The sequence below is a fragment of the Chelonia mydas genome, chromosome 11, assembly GCF_015237465.2.
Source record: "Chelonia mydas isolate rCheMyd1 chromosome 11, rCheMyd1.pri.v2, whole genome shotgun sequence".
NCBI lineage: Eukaryota > Metazoa > Chordata > Testudines > Cheloniidae > Chelonia > Chelonia mydas.
Genome location: NC_051251.2, coordinates 46,591,446 through 46,615,271, shown reverse-complemented (window position 1 = coordinate 46,615,271; position 23,826 = coordinate 46,591,446). Strand labels below are relative to the sequence as shown.

General features: G+C 43.5%; 1 protein-coding gene across 7 annotated transcripts in view; it reads right to left on the bottom strand.

Annotated features, from left to right (window-relative positions):
- PPP1R1C (protein phosphatase 1 regulatory inhibitor subunit 1C) overlaps nucleotides 1-23,826 on the bottom strand; it is an 89,351-nt gene that overhangs the window by 16,940 nt on the left and 48,585 nt on the right. Inside the window, exon 1 of one of the 7 annotated variants that reach the window (XM_043525651.1) lies at nucleotides 3,042-3,151. The exons of the other annotated variants lie outside the window; for them this stretch is intronic. Within the exon in view, the coding sequence (XP_043381586.1) occupies nucleotides 3,042-3,072 (31 nt within the window). The 5' untranslated portion in view covers nucleotides 3,073-3,151. Of the gene's footprint in view, nucleotides 1-3,041; nucleotides 3,152-23,826 lie in introns of those variants that run through there. 7 annotated transcript variants of the gene reach the window in all.

The following is a 23,826-nucleotide window of genomic DNA, read 5'->3' as shown; positions in this document are numbered from 1 at the left end:
ATACAATGGGCTGAATGCCCACTAGAGTCCCATTGACTTCAATGGGGTAACATGGCTGCAGTTTACTGCAGAATTATTTCAAAGCTCTCTGTGTGAAATCTTTGTTTCAGTCTGACGTGAAAAATAAACCTCAAATGTTCCCCAAATTCTAATAATAACAGACATTGTATAAAAGTAACACTAGGTCAAATTCCTCCCTCGTGTTACTTCATTTTGCTGGTATCTTTTCTTTTGCTTTCCCCATGCAGGTGACATCTGTGGCAATGCACAACACGGTTAGTGTACCATATCAGAAGGGGCATCTGGATTTTAGAAGTGCACATAGTGCTCATAAAAAATGATATGGCAGTCTGAGGACTCCGTTTTGTGCAGGTGCACAGAGCTCCGCTTTCCCAGGGACTTCATACCACATGCACAAAGCTGGCCCACCAATCCACGTGCCATCCTCAGTTCTAGAGCTGGTCAGGAACTGGAATTTCTATTCTACAGGATAGTCAGAAAAAAACCCTCTATTCGAGAATGAAAAACAAAATGTTAAAATTCCCCATGAAATCAAAATTCAAAAAAATATCAGTTTGGGACCACTGAAGTGTTTGGTTTTGATAACGTCAAAACACTTCATTTCAATGTTATGTTGATTCATTGCATTTAGACTTCTATAAAATGTATGGTATACGTTACATATAATACAGGTATGGCCAAACCACAGCTCACGAGCCTTTTACAGTTAAAGTGTGGCTCACGGAGCCCCCCCCCCCCCACCATTATCCACCTACCTGACTGGGAAGGGGAGGGGAGAGCTTGGGTCTTCTGCCCTGCGGTGAGCTGGTGAGGGGCTAGGGGCTTCTGCCCTTCGGGGATGGCGCTCGGGGCTTCCACACTGAGAGACATGCCTGGTCAGGGCTCTCAAACTTCTGAAAATTATCATATGTGCCTCAGAAGGTCAGTAAGTTTGGCTACGTCTGATATAATATATTAAAATTAATACTTTAATATAAACATCAAAATGAAATTAATTGAAGGGTTTTGACCTATTCCTGCTGAAATTGTCACAATCCCATAAAACATTGCGCTTTCTGTATAACTTGCATTTTTAATGGAAAACTGTTCCACTGAAAAAAAATTTGAAGAGCTCTCCTCAATCCCCCTTTGGCGGGCAAATCCGATTCCAGTGCCTGTGGTTCACAGTGCCGCTGGAATTCCCCAACTGCTGTCCTCTGCTTGGAAAGTTGCACTGTGATGGTATATGCCAGAGGATGTGAAACCTCAAACAGGGGAGGAAAGGAATTGCCACATCTTGAGTTCAGAAAGTATTTGACAGGAAGCCAAGAGGCAGCTGAGGAGAGGGACATAGAGAGAGATACATGGAGGCAGAGAATAATCGAAGATGAGACCTCTCTCTCCCCTGCACGTCTTTTTCAGTAGAGCTTTTACTATTCTAAATCCTCTCTCAGCTTCCCCAAGTTTCTACATGGCATCAAAATCCTTCTGCTTGGCTTTTTTCTCCGAATCTTCATTTTCTCCTTTGCTTTTCTTTTCGTGGGCATTATCCTTCCCCTTTTCCTTCTTTGGACTTGGTCTTTTCATTCGCCTTCATTCTTTTTATTTTTCCCCATCTTTGCCTTACTTTCCACAACTTCTAGCACAGGTTCTCCACAGTGTTTTGAGCAAAATGGCCAGAAAGACCATTTTTCTTCTGCATCATAAGGTACATCACAAGATTCATTAATGGGAGCTCTAAAGCTATCATTAGTCCCCTGGCCACACAACATCTGAGGTTGGTCTCTTTAGAAAAGAAACTCATTCTTCCTGATTTCAGCAGGAGTAGTCAGAAAGCACTTTGGTAAGGTGGACTTTTTAAACCAAAGTGGCACCAATATCTTCACTAGAAGATTCAGATATGTGTTCAGTCAATAAGCTAACTGCTTTCATCTTCTGCAAATCCCATGCACTGTGAGAGTTTCAGATTAATTGATCCAGTTGACTGGTTTTATGTCAAAAATCTGAATTGTATGTGCTTATCTGTGAAATTTGCTGCTCAGTCCTTCACTGAGCAAAGATGATTATCTTCATTATAATGTTTCTATCAAGGATGTGATGGCAAAGGTACTCACACAATCAGACATTGATAAATCAGTAACAGGGGGACGCGCTCTTTTCTACACACATAACAAATGAGGCAATCAATGTGGCAATTGGAAACAAAATTGATGGGCCAGCTTGCAAACATATCTGCAATCAAATTATCCACATTACACTGCAGTTTGGGTGGTCTTCAAGTAGCAGGCGAATGCCATTTTCTTTACAATATATCTACTGTAGTTGTAGTTTTTGCACTTAAGCAGAAATATGCCAGGAAGAGCAAGTCTTTTCATTTTCACCACTTACTTGTCTGGGGTTTGTTGAGATCACCTAAACAGCTGAGATCCATTTCAGAAGAGTCTGAATCCAGCTGAACGTGTGCTTGAATGTTTCTCCTCTCCTCTCTGTAACTGGTATTGTACTTAACCAAACCACAGTTTACAATCCGAGTAACCAGGCCTACCGAACTATTCCAGGTATTCTAGGTTATCGTTACCAGGGCAAAGCCAGCCATCATTGTTTTATTAACCCCTCAGTACTGAGGATAAGGATTTCTTCTTGCTAAGTGCTAACACATCCTGGATTTGCATTAGAGAAATCCTAATCACTGTCAGCATCACCCAGCTACTGATTGATGTATGCCTACAATGCAAAGAAAGAGCATATTCTTAACTTGGGTTAGCTAACCCACACTAGCTAACTTGGGTTAAAATTGCAGTGAAGACACAGGAACCTGGGGTTGAACTCAAGCTGCTAACCTGAATTGCTGCATCTTCACTGCTATTTTAACCTATGTTAGCTAATAGGGTTCCCTATGTCAGGATCCTGGGCAAAGGTAGGCAGGACTAGTGGTAGGATCTGAAGGCAAGGGTCAGAGCCAATGTCAGGGTTAAACAGTCAAGCTGAGGGTCAAGCCGGAGTCAAAGTCAAGAATCAGGCTGAAGGTCAATACCAGGTACCTGGAGCTGTGTTGGGGTCCTGGGGGTCCATTGGGTGTTAGAATCCTAGTCAGAGTCTCTGAGTCAATTTCAGAAACACAGTAGACATGACAGCTAAATAGGAATCCACACTGTTGCCTGGCCACTTCCTGTTACACCCCATGGTTATATTTAGGATCAAGGAGCTAATCAGGGATCACTAAGGCAATTGTCAGTCAGATATCTTGAGGTGGAACTTCCCATAGTGTGCAAGCTCTGAGGATTGTGGTCACAGGGAATAGACAGGTTACAGCTGCTGCTGTAGTGTCGGGGTGTTGGTTGCTTAGTAGCCCTATAGGCCCACATTTAAGTCCTTCTGATTCTTACAATGGACCCATGTTAAGAACACACCTTTCTGTGAGTGTGTGGGGAGCTGCTATTGTTATATAAAGGTGTGTGTGTGGTGGCAGAAACCGGAGGTCATCCTCCATTTTGAAAGGCAGAAGTCCAGACAGCAGGGGGCAGAACAGACGATATTGGTGGCTGCGGTGTCTCCATCTGTTTGAAAATGTTTAAATACAAACAATGTAATTGTTTAATGTAAGCTCCTCATGTCTTAACCAGGCCTGAGATCATTCATATTTACAAGGAAGTTGCTGTATTTAGAAGTTAAATTGCAAATCTTTCTGCCTGCCTTACTAGGTAGTAATTTCCTCCATCACCAGTAATAAAGGTTCTGTAGACCAAATTAAGCCCTCCCTAACACCTGCACAATCCTATTGTCTTCAGATGAATTCCTCAGCAACACCTCTGAAACCCCATTGTTTTCAAACTCAGCCCTCGTTACAGGAAGGTACAGTCCTATTGCCTAACAGATTCTCATATGAATGATCATTGGATATACTGATCCTGTTCAGGAACCATAAAAATCTTAGAAGCAGCACTGAAAGGCTAAGCAGTGTACACATCAGGTCTGAATTATCCTGACTGCCTGCAAGCAGGGAGTCAAATCTCAGAGAGGTCAAGCCTTCTACCATGTGACACAGATAAATTGGGTATTATAGTGGTTACTAGTGGCTGTGGGGATGGGGAAAGCAAGCAATATCCTGCTTTCCCTGAACATTGAAAATCTCATGATATTTTTTTTCTTTTTTAAAACAGCAGCAGTTAGCCACAATAGCCTTGACCAAAATTTTCCCTTCCTGTCGGCTCGGCACCCCCATTTGTATGCCAAATGGCCTCTTGGCTGCTGCCCTCCCTGCAAGTGTTAGATTTATTTATGTACACAATTTGTGAAGAGCTTTGGTATCCTTCAGAGTGAGGTGCTATTATTATTATTGTTGATGGTGATGAGTATATCAGAAAAGGAAGGCCCAATTGTGAGTTCAAAAAGGGAAATAGGATACAAGGAACTTCCTCCCTATTTGCTGCAATAAGGCTGGCCACAACTTGTGTCTTAGAACTCCTTCAATAGACAAGCTAGTGCCCTGTGGGAACTAAGCTTCTCAAAAGGATAGGGACGAGGCAGTCCAGTGGCTGGCTGGCCACAGTGGGAGCTCACACTAGCAAAACGGTGGTCTGCAAAGCTTCTCTGATTCCCTGATGAGCTTCTGCCCAGAAAATTCCACGTGTCCCCATCTGCATGGCTTCCTGCTACAGATTTAAAGAAACAGTACAGATTATCCTTACACACTGAATGCTTCTAAACTCCACAAGAGCTCTTCTTAAGGGATACTGCTTCCCAAAACTCCCCTGGGGCTAGTGTGGTTTTGCACCAAGGCTTTGTGTTAATTCACAGCCTGGGAATAAGTATTATGAGACTTGGAATATACATCAGCATAAGAAACAAGCCTCCCATCTTCTGTGTAAAAATAGTTTCTGTTTCCATGATTATTCACCTGCCCAGCTGGGAAAACTGGGTTTATGTTCTCTTCTAGAGCTCTGTGGAGGCCAGGTAGCCCAGAAACTCTGACAGGTGGGGAGCAGAGCAGCCCAGGAGGCTGCAAAGCCAACCAGCCAGGGAGTCAGCCAGACCAGGGAGCCCACTGCCGGCCACATAACCTGCCAAAGATCTGGGCAACTTTGGGAACTGCAAATCCCAGGGAGGTGGAAAGCACAGTAGCCCAAGTAGCTGGCCAGCCTGCCAGTTGGGCTGTCTGGGATACCACAAAGCTGGGGAGTTGGGCAGCCCTGCTGCCTGGCAGGCAGGCAGGTGTGTACCTGCCTGGCTTCTGTTGAGAGTTTTGATGGAATAGGCATGGTCCCGCAGATTGCTTTGATTTTGTCAAGTCAGCATTTTAACCAGCCCTATTTTCTTCCTACTATATTTACAGGGTTAGCAATTGAAGTGTTGACCTAAATTTAGCTAGGGCACAGGACCACTTTGCTATAAGATACAGGTTTTCCAAAAGTGTACTAAGAAAGTAAAATTAATGCGTACTTCAATCAAATGAAAATACAACAACAACAAAAACAACATGCTGGATTGGTGCTATTATTTTAATATCAGTGGTTTCACTTACCTGAAACAGACATCCAAGTCAATTTTTCTTAAAACATATCACCTAACTATTCAAGCATCAGAAAATACCATAGCTACGAAGTGTTTGAACTGCACTGGATACAACCAGGTCCCACTCTACTGTACAGATTGGGCAGGCAAGTTGCCAAGGGCAGCAAAACATTAGGGGGAGCAAAATCTTTAATGATTCTTTATAGTGTGGGTAACTGAATGCTGAGAGAGACATACATTTTCCAGTTGGTCTAAGGTAGCAAAATACCCTACAGCCAGCACTCAGAACAACCAGAATTTAATTGTGAGAGCACATTATTTAGCACTTACATTAATAGCCTAGAGCCTGAAAGAAACCACTGTGAATTATGCTGAATTTTTCAGGTAAAAACAAATAGTAACCTGGGTGAGCAAATGTCAGTTTACTAGTTTTCTCTTCAAAGCACAAAGACAAAAACTCCGTGCACCTGCAAACACACCCAGATTTTTCAGCCCCTGAGCACACTGGTATGAGAACGGAGCTATCTGCAGCTGGGTTTGAACCCTGTTATACTTACCAATGTTCTAATTAGAAATGAGCTTGACCCATACCCCAAGACCCAAATATCCCTAGGACTTGGGGAAATAGTTATGTGTAACTTATTTTAATAATCAATAATCTACTGGATTTTAGTAGGAAAAATAGTAATTGCTGTCAAACTAGACAAGAAAATGTTGAGTCATAAGACAAAGCAGTTCTGTAGTCTTTAAAATCACTTCTCTCTTTTCTATTATAACCCTTCTTATCTATACTTTAAAACTGTTATTACGATTCCTTTACAAATTGAATTTAGTAACTGATCAGAAATAATAATAAAAACCACGTAAGAGCCACTAGAGGGAGCATTGGTGTCAAAACACATTTTGATAACTTAAAAAGCATTCCATGTTTATACTTCAGCTTTTCATATTCATAGCAATCAACTATAGCCCGGTCTCCCACCCAGGGGGAGAATAGCATCTATCTGGCTTCAGACGTGGTGTCAGAGAGAAGGCATAATGGTTAGGGTGCTGACCTGGCATCTGAGAAACCCAGATTTAAGTCCCTGCTGTATTATAGAGTTCCTGTGTGAACTTGAACAGGTTACATAGGGCAGGCCTACACTACCGCTTAAGTCAATCTAATTTAAGTTACTCAGGGGTGTGAAAAAGACAACCCCTGAGCAACACAAGTTACAGCAACCTAAGCGCTGTTCACACCACACTCTCCTGCCAACATAGCTTCTGCCTCTCGTTGAAGTGGAGTAATTATGCTGACAGGAGACGCTCTTCCATTGGCATTGAGTACCTTCACCAGATGCACTACAGTGGCGCAGCTGCATCAGTGCAGCTGCCCAGATGTAGCACTTCCAGCATAGACCTGCCCAGAGTTTCTCAGTGCATCAATTCCCTATCTGTAAAGTGAGGATAATGCTACCCTCTTTCACAGAGGTGTTGTGATGATAAAAACTAGGGTGGGCTGGAAAACAACAATTCTGTTTTACAAAAAATGTACAAGTTTCAAAATATGATTTTGTTCTAGTGTGGAATGAAAACAATGCTTTTCAAAGAAGTTCAAAGAGATACAGAGATACCTCCTAAAAGAGTCTGATGGTGAGGGCTGGGATCTGGGAGGCTCAGGTTCAAGTCCCTGGTCTGCCTGATACAGAGCAGGGACTTAAACCTAGCTCTCCCCCATCCCTGATGAGTGCTCTAATCACAAAGCTACTGGTTAATCTGAGAAATCTCTTAATTCCAATCTGGACTGTTGAAATCAATACATTTCCATAGAACATTTAGGTTTTCAATAAACTGCATTTTTCTGAAGAAAGAGGTTTTATTGAAAAGTTTTCAACCAGCTCTAATAATAAGAATATGAACATATCGGAATATGAACAAGAGTCTGCTAGGCAGCTCTCCAACACCACATTCTACAAGCCATTACCCTCTGATCCCACTGAGGGTTACCAAAAGAAACTATACCATCTGCTCAAGAAACTCCCTGAAAAAGCACAAGAACAAATCCACACAGACACACCCCTAGATTCCCGACCAGGGGTATTCTATCTGCTACCCCAAATCCATAAACCTGGAAATCCTGGATGCCCCTTCATCTCAGGCATTGGCACCCCGACAGCAGGATTGTCTAGCTATGTAGACTCCCTCCTCAGGCCCTACACTACCAGCACTCCTAGCTATCTTCGAGACACCACTGACTTCCTGAGGAAACTACAATCCATCGGTGATCTTCCTGAAAACACCATCCTAGCCAGTATGGATGTAGAAGCCCTCTAAACCAACATTCCACACAAAGATGGACTACAAGCCGTCAGGAACACTATCCCCGATAATGTCACGGCAAACCTGGTGGCTAAACTTTGTGACTTTGTCCTCACCCATAACTATTTCACATTTGGGGACAATGTATACCTTCAAATCAGCGGCACTGCTATGGGTACCTGCATGGCCCCACAGTATGCCAACATTTTTATGGCTGACTTAGAACAACGCTTTCTCAGCTCTTGTCCCCTAATGCCCCTACTCTACTTGCGCTACATTGATGACATCTTCATCGTCTGGACCCATGGAAAAGAAGCCCTTGAGGAATTCCACCATGATTTCAACAATTTCCATCCCACCATCAACCTCAGCCTGGACCAGTCCACCCAAGAGATCCACTTCCTGGATGCTATGGTGCTAATAAGCAATGGTCACATAAACACCACCCTATCCCAGAAACCTACTGACTGCTATGCTTACCTACATGCCTCCAGCTTTCATCCAGACCACACCACACGATCCATTGTCTATAGCCAAGCTCTACAATACAACCGCATTTGCTCCAACCCCTCAGACAGAGACAAACACCCTACAAGATCTCTATCAAGCGTTCTTACAACTACAATATCCACCTGCTGAAGTAAAGAAACAGATTGACAGAGCCAGAAGAGTACCCAGAAGTCACCTACTACAGGACAGGACCAACAAAGAAAATAACAGAACGCCACTAGCCATCACCTTCAGCCTCCAACTAAAACCTCTCCAATGCATCATCAAGGATCTACAACCTATCCTGAAGGATGACCCATCACTCTCACAGATCTTGGGAGACAGGCCAGTCCTTGCTTACAGACAGCCCCCCAACCTGAAGCAAATATTCACAGCAACCACACACCACACAACAAAAAAACTAACCCAGGAACCTATCCTTGCAACAAAGCCCGTTGCCAACTGTGTCCAGAGATCTATTCAGGGGACACTATCATAGGGCCTAACCACATCAGCCACACTATCAGAGCTCGTTCACCTGCACATCCACCAATGTGATATATGTCATCATGTGCCAGCAATGCCCCTCTGCCATGTACATTGGCCAAACTGGACAGTCTCTACGTAAAAGAATAAATGGACACAAATCAGACGTCAAGAATTATAACATTCAAAAACCAGTCGGAGAACACTTCAATCTCTTTGGTCACTCGATTACAGACCTAAAAGTGGCAATTCAACAAAAAAAACTTCAAAAACAGATGCCAACAAGAGACTACTGAATTGGAATTAATTTGCAAACTGGACACAGTTAACTTAGGCTTGAATAAAGATTGGGAGTGGATGTGTCATTACACAAAGTAAAACTATTTCCCCATGTTTATTCCCCCCTGCTAACTGTTCCTCACAGGTTCTTGTCAACTGCTGGAAATGGCCCACCTTGATTATCACTACAAAAGGTTTTTTTCTGTCCTGCTGGTAATAGCTCACCTTACCTGATCACTCTTGTTACAGTCGGTATGGTAACACCCATTGTTTCATGTTCTCTGTGTATATAAAATCTCCCCACTATATTTTCCACTGAATGCATCTGATGAAGTGAGCTGTAGCTCACAAAAGCTTATGCTCAAATAAATTTGTTAGTCTCTAAGGTGCCACAAGTCCTCCTTTTCTTTTTATAGTCAAGAAATTGCTATTCCTGCCAATAGGAATAGCCCTAGTGAAACCTTCTCATATCGATTGCACAGGGTCCTGTATCTTGGCCTTGGGCTAGAGTTCACCTCATCAGCCTCAGCACTCTGCTTGCATAGACTTCTTCCTGTGCCCACAGTGCCGAGCAAAGGTGAATATTAGAGGTGAATGAAGTATTCACAACAAACAATCTAGCCTCTTTTCTAGGCTAGATTGTCATGAGTTCACAACTTCCTTGAAATTAGTCATTTCCCAGCTTTCTGAAAAAAATACTGACTCTGGAGATTGATTACAAACAGGTCACTTTCAGTACTCATAGTCAAGCTGCACCAGTTCATTGTGATCGGCCATATAATTCACATGTTATTCTGATGGTTCCCTTTTTGGTTGAGCACGGGAAAAGCCACAGGGGCTTAGAATTTCTCAGGAAAAAAAGAGCAGGTTAGAAAACAGTAGACGATAAATAGGATGAGGGAAATTTAGAAGAATTTAAACCTTTTTTTATGGGCCATGCAGGCTTTGCCCTATTTCTCATTACTGGAAAAATTAAGCTACTGTAGGGTTCATTGGTTTGCTGCAACGTTTATATTTACTTTTCTCCAGCCACATTTGCACAAATACTTGTACATGACTGCACAGTTCTAGCTGTCCCAGGAAGGTGTGGTTGAATCCTCAGTCTGCTCCTTTACTTGTCTCACTGCCAAGACTGAGAAAGGGTTTGGGGAACATTGTGCTAAGCGGTGTTCCATCCCAGGGGGTTAAAGAAAGAGGGATGGGGGCAGAGGACTGCAGTGTGGCGTAGTTAGAATCCTCCTTCAAATCATCCAAATTAATGGTTAGCAACCTTACTTCAAAAAAGGAACAAACGCAAAGTCCGATTAACAGATAACATCCTTCCCACAGAGAGCACAACGCATATGGTCTACGAGGAGCTGGATCAGAAACAGATTTTCCTTTAGTGTTGTGTTGTTCTAACCTAAGAAATTAGGACCATATGGGCTACACACCAAAGATACATCTACACTGCACAATTCCTTCAGCGGCATGTAGAGTACATACCTGCCTAGCCCCCCAGCACGGGGATAAATAGCAGTGTAGCCAGAGAGGCGTGGTGTAGGCAAGTGACACACCTGACGGGTGTGGGTATGTATGTGAGTCCATACCGTACACACTCTCTACTTGGCCAACCCAGGCCTCCCCATCTACACTGCTGGTTTTAGCAGTGTGGTGTCGTGCTGCCTCCCGCAGAGGGGAAAGTCTCTGTGAGGGGGGTAGACAGCAGGGAAAGGCTTGGGTAGGTCCCCACTGCAGAGCTTTTCCCCACCACAGGGAAAGGCTCCAGCAGCACGGTGGGTCTGCCAGTTTCCAACTGCTGGAGACTCTGGCAGGGGGGAAAGGCTCTGTCAGCTCCCCACTGCTGGAGCATTTCCTCTCCACATGGAAAGGCTCTGGCAGAGGGGGGTCAGTGTGGAAAGGTCTGAGCCTTTCCCCACTGCCTCCCCTCTGCCAGAGCCTTTCGCTGACACATGTAGCTATGTACCACAACGTGGATGCAGCCTGCTTTTCACTGCTGCGTATAGCTACACTGCACACTGCCACCAGTGGTATGCAGTGTAGACGTAGCCCTAGAAAGCCAGAACTATCACAAGCCTGGCATTTAACTTGGACACTTGCTCAGGTCAGAGAGAAACCAGATGGGAGAAATCAAGAAATAATCTTGAGGCACCGTTCCAAAAAGAACAATATAATGGATATCAACTCCTCTCTAGAATCCTACTTGGTTTTATTCAAGTTATACAGAAGAACCCCACCACTGTGTCCTGCTGTACATACTCACATGAATATTTACATAGAGTCATGACAATTTCTTATGTGAAACACACCTTTTTCAAAAGCCTTGCCTCAAATCATTCTTTGTTTTAGAAGGACCTAATCCTGATCCCAAATGAAGTTAATGCAAGACGCCCCATTGACATTAAAGGTTGAAGGACTAGGTTTAAATGTATGTTTTCTTAAAAGAAAGAGAGAGAGATACTTACAAGCCTTACTAAGATTATACTCTTAACTGGGGCAATTTTGCTATATCAGTCACTGCACACATGCACTCAACAACAGCTGATGTACCTGGGAGCACACAAAGCTCAATATGGTCCTGAGACAGTACTCACGATTTTTCAAGTTGTCTTTACACAGCTTTACTTTTGGAAACTGGAGATTTTCACAATTAAAATAAAACTCTATATAGATGTGGAAATATCTAAATATATACACAGCTGTTCTTGATATAGATACAGGGGGGGATTTTCAAAAACACCTAAGGGACTCGGAGTTATTTTAAATGACATGAGCTCCTAAATCACTGAAAAGCTTACCCACAGATTACATATAATGCTTGTAAGGCAAATTATCACTTGAGTCAGGGGATACTGGCGTCTGTCATGTAATATGGACATTAACCTTTGACCTTAGTCAGATGATTGATGACAGGAAATAAAGATTAATAATCTTGCCAAATGAGTGGCTGCAGTGGAGTCTGTTACATCTTCTTATACAGAAAGATCACCTTTTGTTCAAGAGCTGTTTTAATTCAGAGTGTAACATTGCAAATTGCAACACTGGAATTTCACTGTAAATACTGTACATTTCCTGACCAAGTAACTAGGACAACACAGTCAGTTCTTCCTGCACTTTCTAGTTTATATATTAAATAAAATATTGACTCTCCCACATTTTAATTCTTGTCATTATCGCCGAAAAAAATTACTTTTTTAACGTTGCTGTTTACTGCTTACAAGCAAATAATGTCACAGTGGTGTTTACATTGTTTCTCTAGGTCTCAGATAACGAATACTCAATAATGTTAATTATTCACAAGCTGTAAATGCTGATGTGTAGACAAACATTTTTTAAAGCTTATCATCCTTGTAGCAGAAGAGTAAAGTTACACAGTTGAAAATAAACCACATTAGCCAGTATTATCTGCGAAAGTACCAGCCTTGTGGATGTAAGGCTGAGCTGAAGATTCCCCTCGACTACAGTGTGCATTGGATTAGGCCCTTAAACTACCTAGGGAAGTTTAGGGACTGGCAGTAGTAAACTGTGGGATCTTTTTTATATCCACATGCCAGGTAATAGAGGCAGATAGCAAGCTAACACAAACATCCCCATTTTGCTGAATCACAGATATCAAGCTTAATTTCAGCTGAACACCTCGTTCTAATAGTAACTTGGTATTTATTGCAGCCAAGGCCGGAGCCATTTTGAAGCAGAAACTGCCAGCTGTGTGAAATGAAACGTGCTCAAGGCTGCCAATGGTCGGAAATTAAATACAGGCTACAGCAGTGTCTGCCAATTTTGCAGCCAGAAGCAGCGTGGTGGCTGCCAATTGAACTTGAGGTGGCAGCATGGTAATGTCGCCCGTTCACTAATTCAGTGATTCACTAATTAATTTAAAGCAAATTATTTTTTAATCGTATCTTTGAGTCATTCTCCTGTACGTTGGGACAGGGGGAGGGGGAGAACAAGGACACCGGAGGTGTAGCTTCTTTACAAAGAATACACAGGAACATCCTGTCACTTGCTATAATAGCATTAGAGGACGCTCCATTGCTTGTCCCAGTCCATTAGATGGGGTTTCTCAGGGAAGCTTGGACAAGGCCGTGGTGCAGTGAGAAATGTGCAGCAGGATTCTTGTGCATTCTGAGTGAAGCACTGATGATGAACGTAAACAAACCCAAAGCAGGTATGGGGGTGTGAGCCACAGTAACATCAGGCTCATTGAAACTAAAGCTGAATACACATTTTGTGATACACTTAAGCTGCTCACTTAGCACAGAAAAACCCCATAAAGGTACAAGACTATAGAGTGAATTCTCTTCTCTTGGTGCTTCGGGATTTACGTATGTAGCTCACACTGGGATAACAGGAGGTTACACGCATGAAGAAACACAGCACCCTGATGGTGCAGTGCCACAGTGCGTTAATATTAAATGAGTGAGGTACACCAATCCCAGCACACCAAGGCAAACCCTCCCCCCGCGCCATAGCTGAACCAGGGTACTGCGGTTGCACAAAGGGAGGCAATGCAAGTAGTGCAGCAGCAGCAGCATGCAGGAGGTGAGGGGTCAGTAAGCTAAGAGAGGGATGCTGCTACTGTAACATGGCTCTTCCCATTCGCCACCTGCCCCATAAGAGGGTTAGGTAACGGTCGGTGGACACTACTTAGGCCTACATTCACAACATCGATACTAATTATGGGTCATCGATTGTTTCCATTTTAGAGATGGGGGAGAGAGGATCTGCACAAACAGCACCAACCTAGATTTGTGAAGACTGATGGACCCTCACTCATCTTTAGGAGCATCCCAGAATTCAGCCCAAGTGCAGATGAGCTCTTTGTGAAATGGTTTTCCCCCACCCTATGAGGCTCTTCAGAGCCTGGAGTGTCTTCTTCTCCCCAAGTCTCTCTGAGGAAGTAGCATGGATGCCATTATCATCCTCGCCCTCTAATTAAACTTATTCTAGTATATAATGCAGAAATGTTGCCTCCAAGGAATTACAGTCTGTGATGTCTTGGGGAATTGGTCCATGTACAATTTATGAATTCAGTTTGATATTATGAACTCTGCATATTTTAGCCCTTGTCATGATTTTTACTGTATTCTTACCTCATATTTCTTGTGCTAAGAAGCAAGGAGCAGTGCTGGTGCATCTACCTTTGAAAAGACAGTCGTTAAGGGCTAATGACAAGTGACTAGACCTGGCCCATACAGAAAAATGGGATGGCTGAAGTCTGGGGGTAAAGTCAGTTTTCTCCAAGGTCTCAGCACCAGGTTAGGGGTAGTGGAATTTCCCAGAAGAGAAACAAAGAAACCAGGTGTTGGTACAGCCCTTTACAACACAAATGCCGAGAAGTTGGGGAGGGAACTCACAGACACATAGGATGCTTGAGCAGGGGAGAGGAACAGAAGGTCAGGCTTTCACAGCAGAGGGGTCTTGTTTAAATAGAGGACCAGTTTAGGAAGAAGGGAACTGGCTGCACAGGAAGGAGAGACTCCATGATTTAGAGGACAAACCGTGTGCAGGAGGGGGGATGCTATACTCTTTAGAGGACTCTGACCTAAGCCCAGAGAATGTTCACAAGTAGTGAGGAAATTGGGGTGAGATAATGCATAGAGGGTTTTCTTGTTTTGTCTGCATCTGTTCATTTCTTGTGCTGCTAAAGAGAAAGGGTGATTGTTTTTTGGAACCCTTACTAAGTCTAAGGAGCTCACAAAAGCTGATGCTCAAATAAATTTGTGTCTCTAAGGTGCCAGAAGCACTCCTTTTCTTTTTGTGGATACAGACTAACACGGCTGCTACTCTGAAACCTTACTAAGTCTGTGTACCTGTGATCACTATGGTGCCTCGCTGAAGAGGTAAATGTAAACCTGAGTATCCACAATGTTGATGTTCTGGGAAAGGGAGTGCTTAAGTTACTAGGGAGTCTAGGGGGTCAGTACTGGTCTCGGGGGCCTTGGCAGCTGGGGCACTGGACCTCATTTTTGTCAAGAGGTGGCAGACAGGGGACCTGGGCCCAGGAAACATGCATGAGCGGCCCAGGAAAGAACCAGTGTTGCGGCCTATTCAGCGTGAGGGAAGCTTAAGGGCACATGGACCCAGGATGGTGAGTGTGGGACCCAAATGCAGCAGCCTTCTGACTGGGCAGCTGGGAGGACCTCTGCCAGGGCTGTGTGACACTGACAAAAACATTGTATTTTCCTTTGTAATATAATGCAATGTTGGCCTAATGTATTTAACTAGGGTTGGAGACCTGTATATTTCAGAGAGTTTGCTAGCATATGAACGCTACACTTAAACAATATACAGTGTTCTATGGATATTAGCTGTTCCCCATCTCCTGAGGCATGTTTCGTGCTTCTGACAGTCTAGCTAAATTTAACCTGAGATTTATGTAATTGAAGCTGCAGGGAACCCTGAGCCATGGCGATTCTCGAGGGCTCTCTGAGTTCAGTGTTCACCATGCTCGCAATAACCATCAAAATCTCCTGGCCATATCCACATAACTTGTTAACCTCCAGTCACAAAGTAATGTGATGCATCAGCCACCTTCCAGTTGGCCTAAGGGGTTCCAGATTTGGCTCGTGGCCACATATTATATTAATTGTTTCTAATAACATATTTCGGGAGGGACATCATGCTTTTAATGATTTATTCTGTATGTTGTTTCCTTTAGAGGAAACAGCAAGCAGGAACTTCACAAAATGAGCTCAGGCAACCATCACTGTAACTGCTAAAGCTGTTCATGCATCAAATCCCTGTATCTGAACACTAGAACTGGATGGAAAACAGATTTTCTGTCCTCTGAAAAATTTCAATATTTTTTAAAAATCCTGAATTGGGACAAAAAAGCCAAAATTTTGAAAAATTTTGCAGAGAAATTCAAAAGAGAAAAATTGTTTCTAATCAGTAAATTCAAAATGCTGTGTTTTGATTTCAACCATTTTTGAAGTTTTATTTATATATATATATAAATTTTTTAACAAAGCCATTTTGAAATGGAAAAGTTTTCATTTCCAACAAGCAGAAATGTTGTATTTTGACATTTCAGATGATTTTTGTCCAAAATCAGTACAATTTCACAGGTAATTTGGGTTTAATCAAAACTGGATTTTCTTATGGAAAACTGTTTAGACTAAAACTTTTCAACCAGCTCTGCTGAACACCGCTTGAACTGGAAGAGTTCAAATATGGCTCTGAAGTCAGACTTCACAAAGCGATCCTAATTCTATAATGGGCCAAACCAAAATCCCATCTCTAAACATCCCATGACTTTGGGAAAGTTCAGAGTCAATCCACTTCCAAACTTAGTAGCATGGGTCCGTCTCTAGAACATACCTTTATTCCTAAGCAGATCAAAAATGCATTAAAAGGGGTAATTAAATCAACTATTTTCCTGGAGTTTTTAATGAAACCTTGAAAACCTGTCACACTAACCAGTGCTGCGTACAGAGGAATAAAACCTGCTGCCATAAACTCAAAGAGGGCCAATGAAGCCAAAGTCATCTTCTGACTCTGAGTAAAGAGATTAATTTTGGGTTGTTGATGGCTAATGGGAATGCTGGCTCAGCAAACAAAAAGAGCAACTCTATAGGCTTGATCCAAAGCTCACAGAAGTCAATGGGAATTTTTGCATTGACTTCATTTGCTTTTGGATCAGATCCTATAGTAGTTTCCTGGGCAGGAGCATAAGAGCAAATGAAGGATCCATATTGCCCTGCCCCTCTAGCATATCCACACAGGGTAGCCATAATTTGACCCATCGTTGGTGAAGTCTGTAAAGTGCTTTGGGATCTTGCGGAATGGAAGGGCTTTTGGGGGTTTAAATAGCTGGTAGTACTGATAATGATTGAACGTAGATAACGTAGAGATAGGTGAACTCTGACGAGTTTGGGTTTTGTGAACACCTCACACAATGTTTCCTGTCATTTAAACCCAGGTTTCCTTCCGGGGATGACTCGTACAAAGCCACACCCATTTCTCTAGATAAAGGGAAGCCTGGCTGGGTGCAGAGTCAGGTGTGGGGATGAGCAGTCACATGTCGCAGCCCTAAGACTGTACATGTGCTCTCTTCATTTTAAATCGGTAAGACGCACTGAGGGCAAGTGCAGTCTGCCATCAGCACTGGAAGCTTAAACTCTCTTCCCACAGAAGTCCCTACCCATATGGGGACACTGTTACCACCTATGACTTCTCCTCTGTGGGTTCAAAAGAGGAGGAAGAAGGTCCCATGTGGTTCCCAATGGCCCCCTTTCCTCTGCCCACAGGCAGGAGCATGAAGATACCCTAAAGACTCACATTCCCAGTTGCTTTCCTTTCCTGGGAAGGGCAAATTTAGATCTCCCAATATAGCTCCTGGATCACTTTAGCTCTCCCTGATTTGGATTTAGAGAGGCAGGGAGGGGTGGAGAACAATACTTCTCCTCTCCCTTTGGCTCCTGGCAGACCCTGAGCCCAGGACAAAGGGAAATGAAGATCCTTCTTTGCTATACTGTGAGATCCTACAGGGAGAAGGGTGGGTTGGCAGATGTGGGGAGCAGGGTCATTCAGTGGGACCAACAGGACCCAAACAGGGACATTTCAATAGGAGCTATGCCCCTAAATACCATTTAAAATTTGGCCCATGGTTACCTGTAGTATGGTCACAATCTCCAGAGCACCACTCATGGCATGAGGTAGCTCTGCAGGCACACTACCCTCAGCTCCCTCTTAGGTCTCCCAGAGACTTTCCAAAATCCAAAGTATTTAAAACAAGATACCTAGAGTCTAATTTATTGAGTCATTACACACAGTTTCTGGTGGAAGGCCCAGTCGCTTCCCTCTTGGCTAAGATATTATGCAGGGCTTGTGCTCGGTTTCTCCCTGATCTCTTTAAATTGCCCTCCACCAGTTCCAACCAGACTGGCAACACAGTCTTTTAAGAAACAGAACTCAAAAGAAAACCTTCATAATAAAATCCTTTGCTCAGGGGCGTCTCTACTGGGATGTGATCTTCCAGCCTTCCTCCAGAGGTTGGAGGTAGGGGCACCCCACCTCAGTCCTTCCCCCCCTGACCTGTCTCTTCTAGTGTGTCCCCTGCCTTCCTACTTCCTACATCTCCTCCAGCTCTGGCCTCTGCTTCACCCAAAGACTCTCCCAGGCATCTTCATTATCTACCCCAGAGGCCTGATTGGGTCACATGTTCATCTGCCTTTTCCTACCTGGCAAGGAAAGTTGGTGATGTCACAGGTGGGGCTGAGACCGATCTCTTCTTAAGGGACATTGCCATATTGGGTCAGCCCTATGATCCATTTAGTCCAGAATCCTCTCTCTGGCAGCCAATATCCTGTTTGTCACAGGAAGATGCAAACCTGAGGATTTGAGCAAACAGGGCTCACGAATGAAGGGAATAGATGTGAGGGAAATCAGGACTGGTGTGTATGTGAGTGTAAAGAGTGGGTGGGGGGCATGCACAGTTGGGAGAAGAGGGCCCAGGAGTGAGTGAGGGGTGTGGTGTGTGTAGGAGGGTGCTGGTTGCGGGCGATAGGCAGGAGTGTAAGTGGAGTTGGGCAAATACATTTAATAAATAAATAGGTACAGAATAATAATTAATAAAAAACAGTGGACTTTTGAACACAGAGGACCAGATCCTTATCAGGTGTAAATCATACAAGTCTTCTGAAGTTAAGGGAGCTATGTTGATTTACATCAGCTGAGGATTTGGCCCATGCTATATGAGTGGGTTTGAAATTAGACAAAACAATTTCACCCTTCCCTGCTTGCAGTATATTATTCACTATTAGTAATATTATGAGTTAGCAAGAGGAAGTAGCAGATATATCAAAAGAATGATGTGACGAGATAACGTAAAACTATAACCTGCTGAAAATATTCAGATAAGACACAGTTTGGTGCAACAGGAATAGTGTCTTCAGATTCTGAATTTGCTAAACATATATACTACAGTATGAGTACTGAATTAGCAACCGTCAAGGGAGAGGCAAAAAAAAAAAAAGAGAGAGAGAGATTTGCCACAGCAAAATGGAAAATGTCTCCTGACGTCCATTAAGCACAGTAATCTAATACTAACAGGGATAGTGTACGGGACTGTTATCTGGTCTGCTGTCTGATTCACTCTGCAGATACCTTCTTAAATCAATAGCACTCACATTGATTTTTCCAGCATACTGCATTCCAGTAAAAAGCAAAAAACAAAACCCCACAACCTAGGATGAGTCAGCTATTTCCTACTCTTGGGGCTCTTTGATGCTCTTTCGTTTAGGAAAAAATACCCAGAAGAAGCAAAGTATACATAAATATTTGTAAATAATGAACCTGTCAGTGGTACCATCATATGATTTTGGAGTTTGTCACAACTCACAAACCAGAGTGTTGCAATTTACAGACTACAGTGGATACGGCAGAGACAACAACCCGACAGACCCAAAATCCACAGAAGCCATACTGGTAAAGCTGTGTAGTGCAATTTAGGTGCCTGCCACAGGGAGTAAGTCAGGTCCCACTTAACTGTCATGAGCTGGAGGTAGTCCATGTTGATCCCAACACATCAACACTCATAGGTGGGCCCTGTGGGCTCCTGAAACTTCTGCTATAGTTTAACCAGGGTGCTGCATGGCCTATTGATCACAAGTTACTGCTGCCTGAGGTACCTTTTGCTTACCATCTTTTTAATCTAATAAATTAACAATACATTTTAATTTAGTATCACAAAGGACAACTTAATTTACTATATGCAGTGTAGTTGTAGCAGTGGCGGTCCCAGGATGTTAGAGAGACAAGGTAGGTGAGGTAATATCTTTTATTAGACCAATTTCTGTTGGTCTTTTCACAAAGCTATCACTCGGTGTTTGACCTATCAGTCCACATCCTTAATGGAAACCTGCAGAATACTTTCAAAAGACAAGCCTGGAAGCTTAAACTCATAACTCTGCTAGACACTGACAATCATAGACTGAACAGAGACACTGGATTTATGGCTTATTACAACAATCTGTAGCCCACTAGCCCCTCTTTTTGTCCTACGACTGCAGAGATGTTAACAGGCAATTCTACCTTGAATGGTCTCTAAGAATATATGCTAACTACGTCTGCTAAAAAAATCTTTTCCATTTTGCAGTTAGCTGTGACACTGGGAGTACCTTTTCCAGACCCGAAGAAGAGCTCTGTGTGGCTTGAAAGGTTGTCTCTCCCTCACCAACCGATGTTGGTCCAGTAAAAGATACTACCTCATCCATCTTGTCTCAACTTAAGTCACCCGTTTTCTCTCCCTTCAACTGCAGCCCTAAATGCCCGCTCCATTAAATTCCATGAAATCAGTACATCAGTAATCTGTCTCTGTCTTGGAATTTCATATACATTTCAAGAAACTTGCCAAAGATACACTGAGGTGCTTGCAAAAAAAAAAAATATAGCCCAAGGAAACAAGTTAGAGGTCTTGAGTCAGACTTAAGTATAAATCTTCTTGGGTTCTCTCTGTTGTTTCTTTAGGACACTTTTCGATTGAAGACACAAGATAAATCCTAACCTCTATTACAATATGTCTTTCTCACAGTGCCTCAGTGTCTACTGCTGCACTTCCAGGCTTTGCACTCATATGTTTGCCTAATTATTGTGGGCTTGGGGTTGTCTGAGAAGTCAATGTTAAAACTCCAGTGCAATATAGAAAATGGTAGTGTTTATTGCTCTTTTCCAGTAGTCGTGCTATTTTAAGGCTTGGGGACAGGAACTGAGATGTATTACTACCCTCATCTCGGAATGTGAAGGCACAGAATGTATTCCTGTCCCATCTCCCAAGATTATTCATTAATAACAGCAATAGAGGATATAGAGCAGACTGTGTCCAGAGGCCTTTTGTGGGTAGTCCAGCATCCAAAATCTCATTCTCTTTTGCATTGTGAAGTAGACTTTCTAAGCCAATTGGAGAACAAATTAATAAACTGGGCCCAGGGGAAAGCAAAACATGCAAATGTTTTGGGAGTAATTTATAGTTATGGGCCCTGTTATCAACACATTGCTAAAAAGGATATTTAACAGCTACTAAAACAGAATGATCTAAACGAGTGGTTCTCAAAGCCGGTCCGCCGCTTGTTCAGGGAAAGCCCCCGCCGGGCCGGACCAGTTTGTTTACCTGCTGCGTCCGCAGGTTCGGCTGATCGCGGCTCCCACTGGCCGCGGTTCGCCGCTCCAGGCCAATGGGGGCTGCGGGAAGCGGCGCAGGCCAAGAGACGTACTGGCCGCCCGTCCAGCAGCCCTCATTGGCCTAGAGCGGCGAACCGCAGCCAGTGGGAGCCGCGATCGGCCGAACCTGCGGACGCGGCAGGTAAACAAACCGGTCTGGCCCGGCAGGGGCTTTCCCTGAACAAGCGGCAGACGGGCTTTGAGAACCACTGATCTAAACTATTCTTAGCTCTTTACAGAATTCTGTCTTTCATAGGCCTGAGTATTTCACTGTCCATTTTTATTATACTTGTTTGCTTTTTTAGTCCCTTTACCTATACTAAATAACATGCATGTTGTCATAACACATGAACAGAGAAAGGCATGAATGGATTTGTGTCATATGAGTTTTCCCATTAGTGGCAAATATTAAGCAAGTTAGGTCATATTTTGTCATCAGATACACCATTGTAAATCTGGAGTAACCTGGGCTACATGGGCTTTGAGTGGTTGATTGAAGTGTGAAGCAGGGGAGGCTTTGAGCGGGGGCAACTGCTTTGAGCCAGCAGCCTTATAAAAAGGCAGCCCGTGGTGAACCTACTGAGCAACGAACGGAGGAGATGTAAACAGAGGGAGTTTGCCTGGGAGGTGACCTAGGGAGAGCGCCCACAGAGTTTTAGCCTTTCAGGCTTTTGGGAACAGTAAATACGTTGTCTGATCAGGCTCTTGATACATTACAAGGAAGAAAATATGGATACTGAGGGATAGCTGTTGTGATCTGCACAGGATGTGCCATGTTTGTCTTTCTCCTGGAGGATAGGAGCGACTTGATCCATACAAAGTGCAAGCGGGTCTCTGTACTGGAAGAAAGGTTAAAGGACTGGAGGTTCAAGTCTCAACCCTGTATTGCATCAGAGAAAATGAAGACTTCCTGGACAGAAGTCAGGATTTGGTACTCTCAGTAGAGTGTGCCAAAGAATCAGAGAGGGCAGTGCAAGGGGGACTGAAGAACAGGAAAGAAAATTCGCAGCGCATGACCTCCAGAAGAAGGAGGAAGATAATCAGTGTACTCCCAACACAGATAGAGGTAAGCACCTGCTTTCAGGCTCTCTGCACAGGTACTACTGCTGAGAATGCCTTGGAAGAGTCATCTGAGGCAAGGGATCAGAAGGAGAATCTGTCAACTGGACAGCATGGTAAGCATTGTCCTAGGAATGGGAGTTCCATGATCACCACTCCCAAGAGGAGGAGAAGTGTGGTGGTGGTCAGGGACTCCCACCTAAAGGGGACAGAGTCATCAATCTGCCATCCAGACCGGGAATCCTGAGAAGTGTGCTGCTTGCTTGGAGATAGAATTCAGAATGTGATGGAGAGTCTGCCAAGACTCATCAAGCCCTCAGACCACTACCACTTCCTGCTTATCCATAGGAGCACCAACAGTACTGCCAAAAATGACCATAAGCAGATCACTACAGATTACATGGTTCTGAGAAGAAGGATAAAAGAGTTTGGGGCACAAGTGGTGTTCTCATCCATGCTCCCTGTTGAAGGAAAAGGCCTGGGCAGGGACTATTAAAGCATGGAAGTAAAAGCATGACTACACAGATGGCAATGGTGAGTGGGCTTTGGTGTCTTCAACAATGAGCTGATGTTCCACGAAAGAGGATTACTGTGCTGGGATGGGCTCCATGTATCAAATACTGGGAAGGGCATATTTGGACATTGTCTGGCTAACCTGATAAGAAGAGCTATAACTACATCTTATGGGGGATGGTGACAAAAATCCGGCCAATGTGCATCTAGGCTCAAGCAATAACGTCAAGGGGAAGGAGCTAAATTCTGAAAAAGGGACGAGAAACCACAACTGCATTAAAGAGGCAAGAAGAAAAGCAACAAGACAGCCTGTAAAATAGTTGTGATATATGAAGACAATTATGACTTAATATGACTACTTACATGATTGAAGTACCAGCATTGAGGGATATAGTTTGTTCCAGAAGAATAAGTATGGGGGAAAAGGAGGAGGTGTCATGCTGTATGTCAAGAATGTATACACTTGCTCTCAGGTCCAAGAGGAAGTGAGTGGCAGACCTACTGAGAGCTTAGGGTGAGAGAATAGTAGTAGAGATGTTTTGGTGGGGGTCTATTATAGACCACCAAATCAAGAAAAGGAAGTGGATGGGGCATTCACAAGCAGGTAACACAAGTTTAGCTACTACACGTGAGCTAGTATTAATGGGGAAATTTAACTTCTCTGATATCTGTTGGAAAACTATCACAGCAAAACATAATTTGTGCTGCAAGTTCTCAGCATGTGTAGGAGACAATTTTCTGATCCAGAAAGTTGAGGAAACAACTAGGGGTCATCCATTTTGGATCTGGTGTTGACCAACAGGGATGAATTAGTTGCAAATGTGAAGTGTGAAGGTGGTCAGGAACTTGGGAGGAAGTGATCATGATCTGATGGAATTCAAGATCCTATGGAAAAGAGGACATGAAACAGCAAAACAAGGACATTGGACTTCAAAAAGGCAGACTTCAACCAGCTCAGAGAAATATAGGCATGGAAAGACCAATTAGGAAGAAAAGGAGTTGAAGGGGGCTGGCAGTTCCTAAAAGATG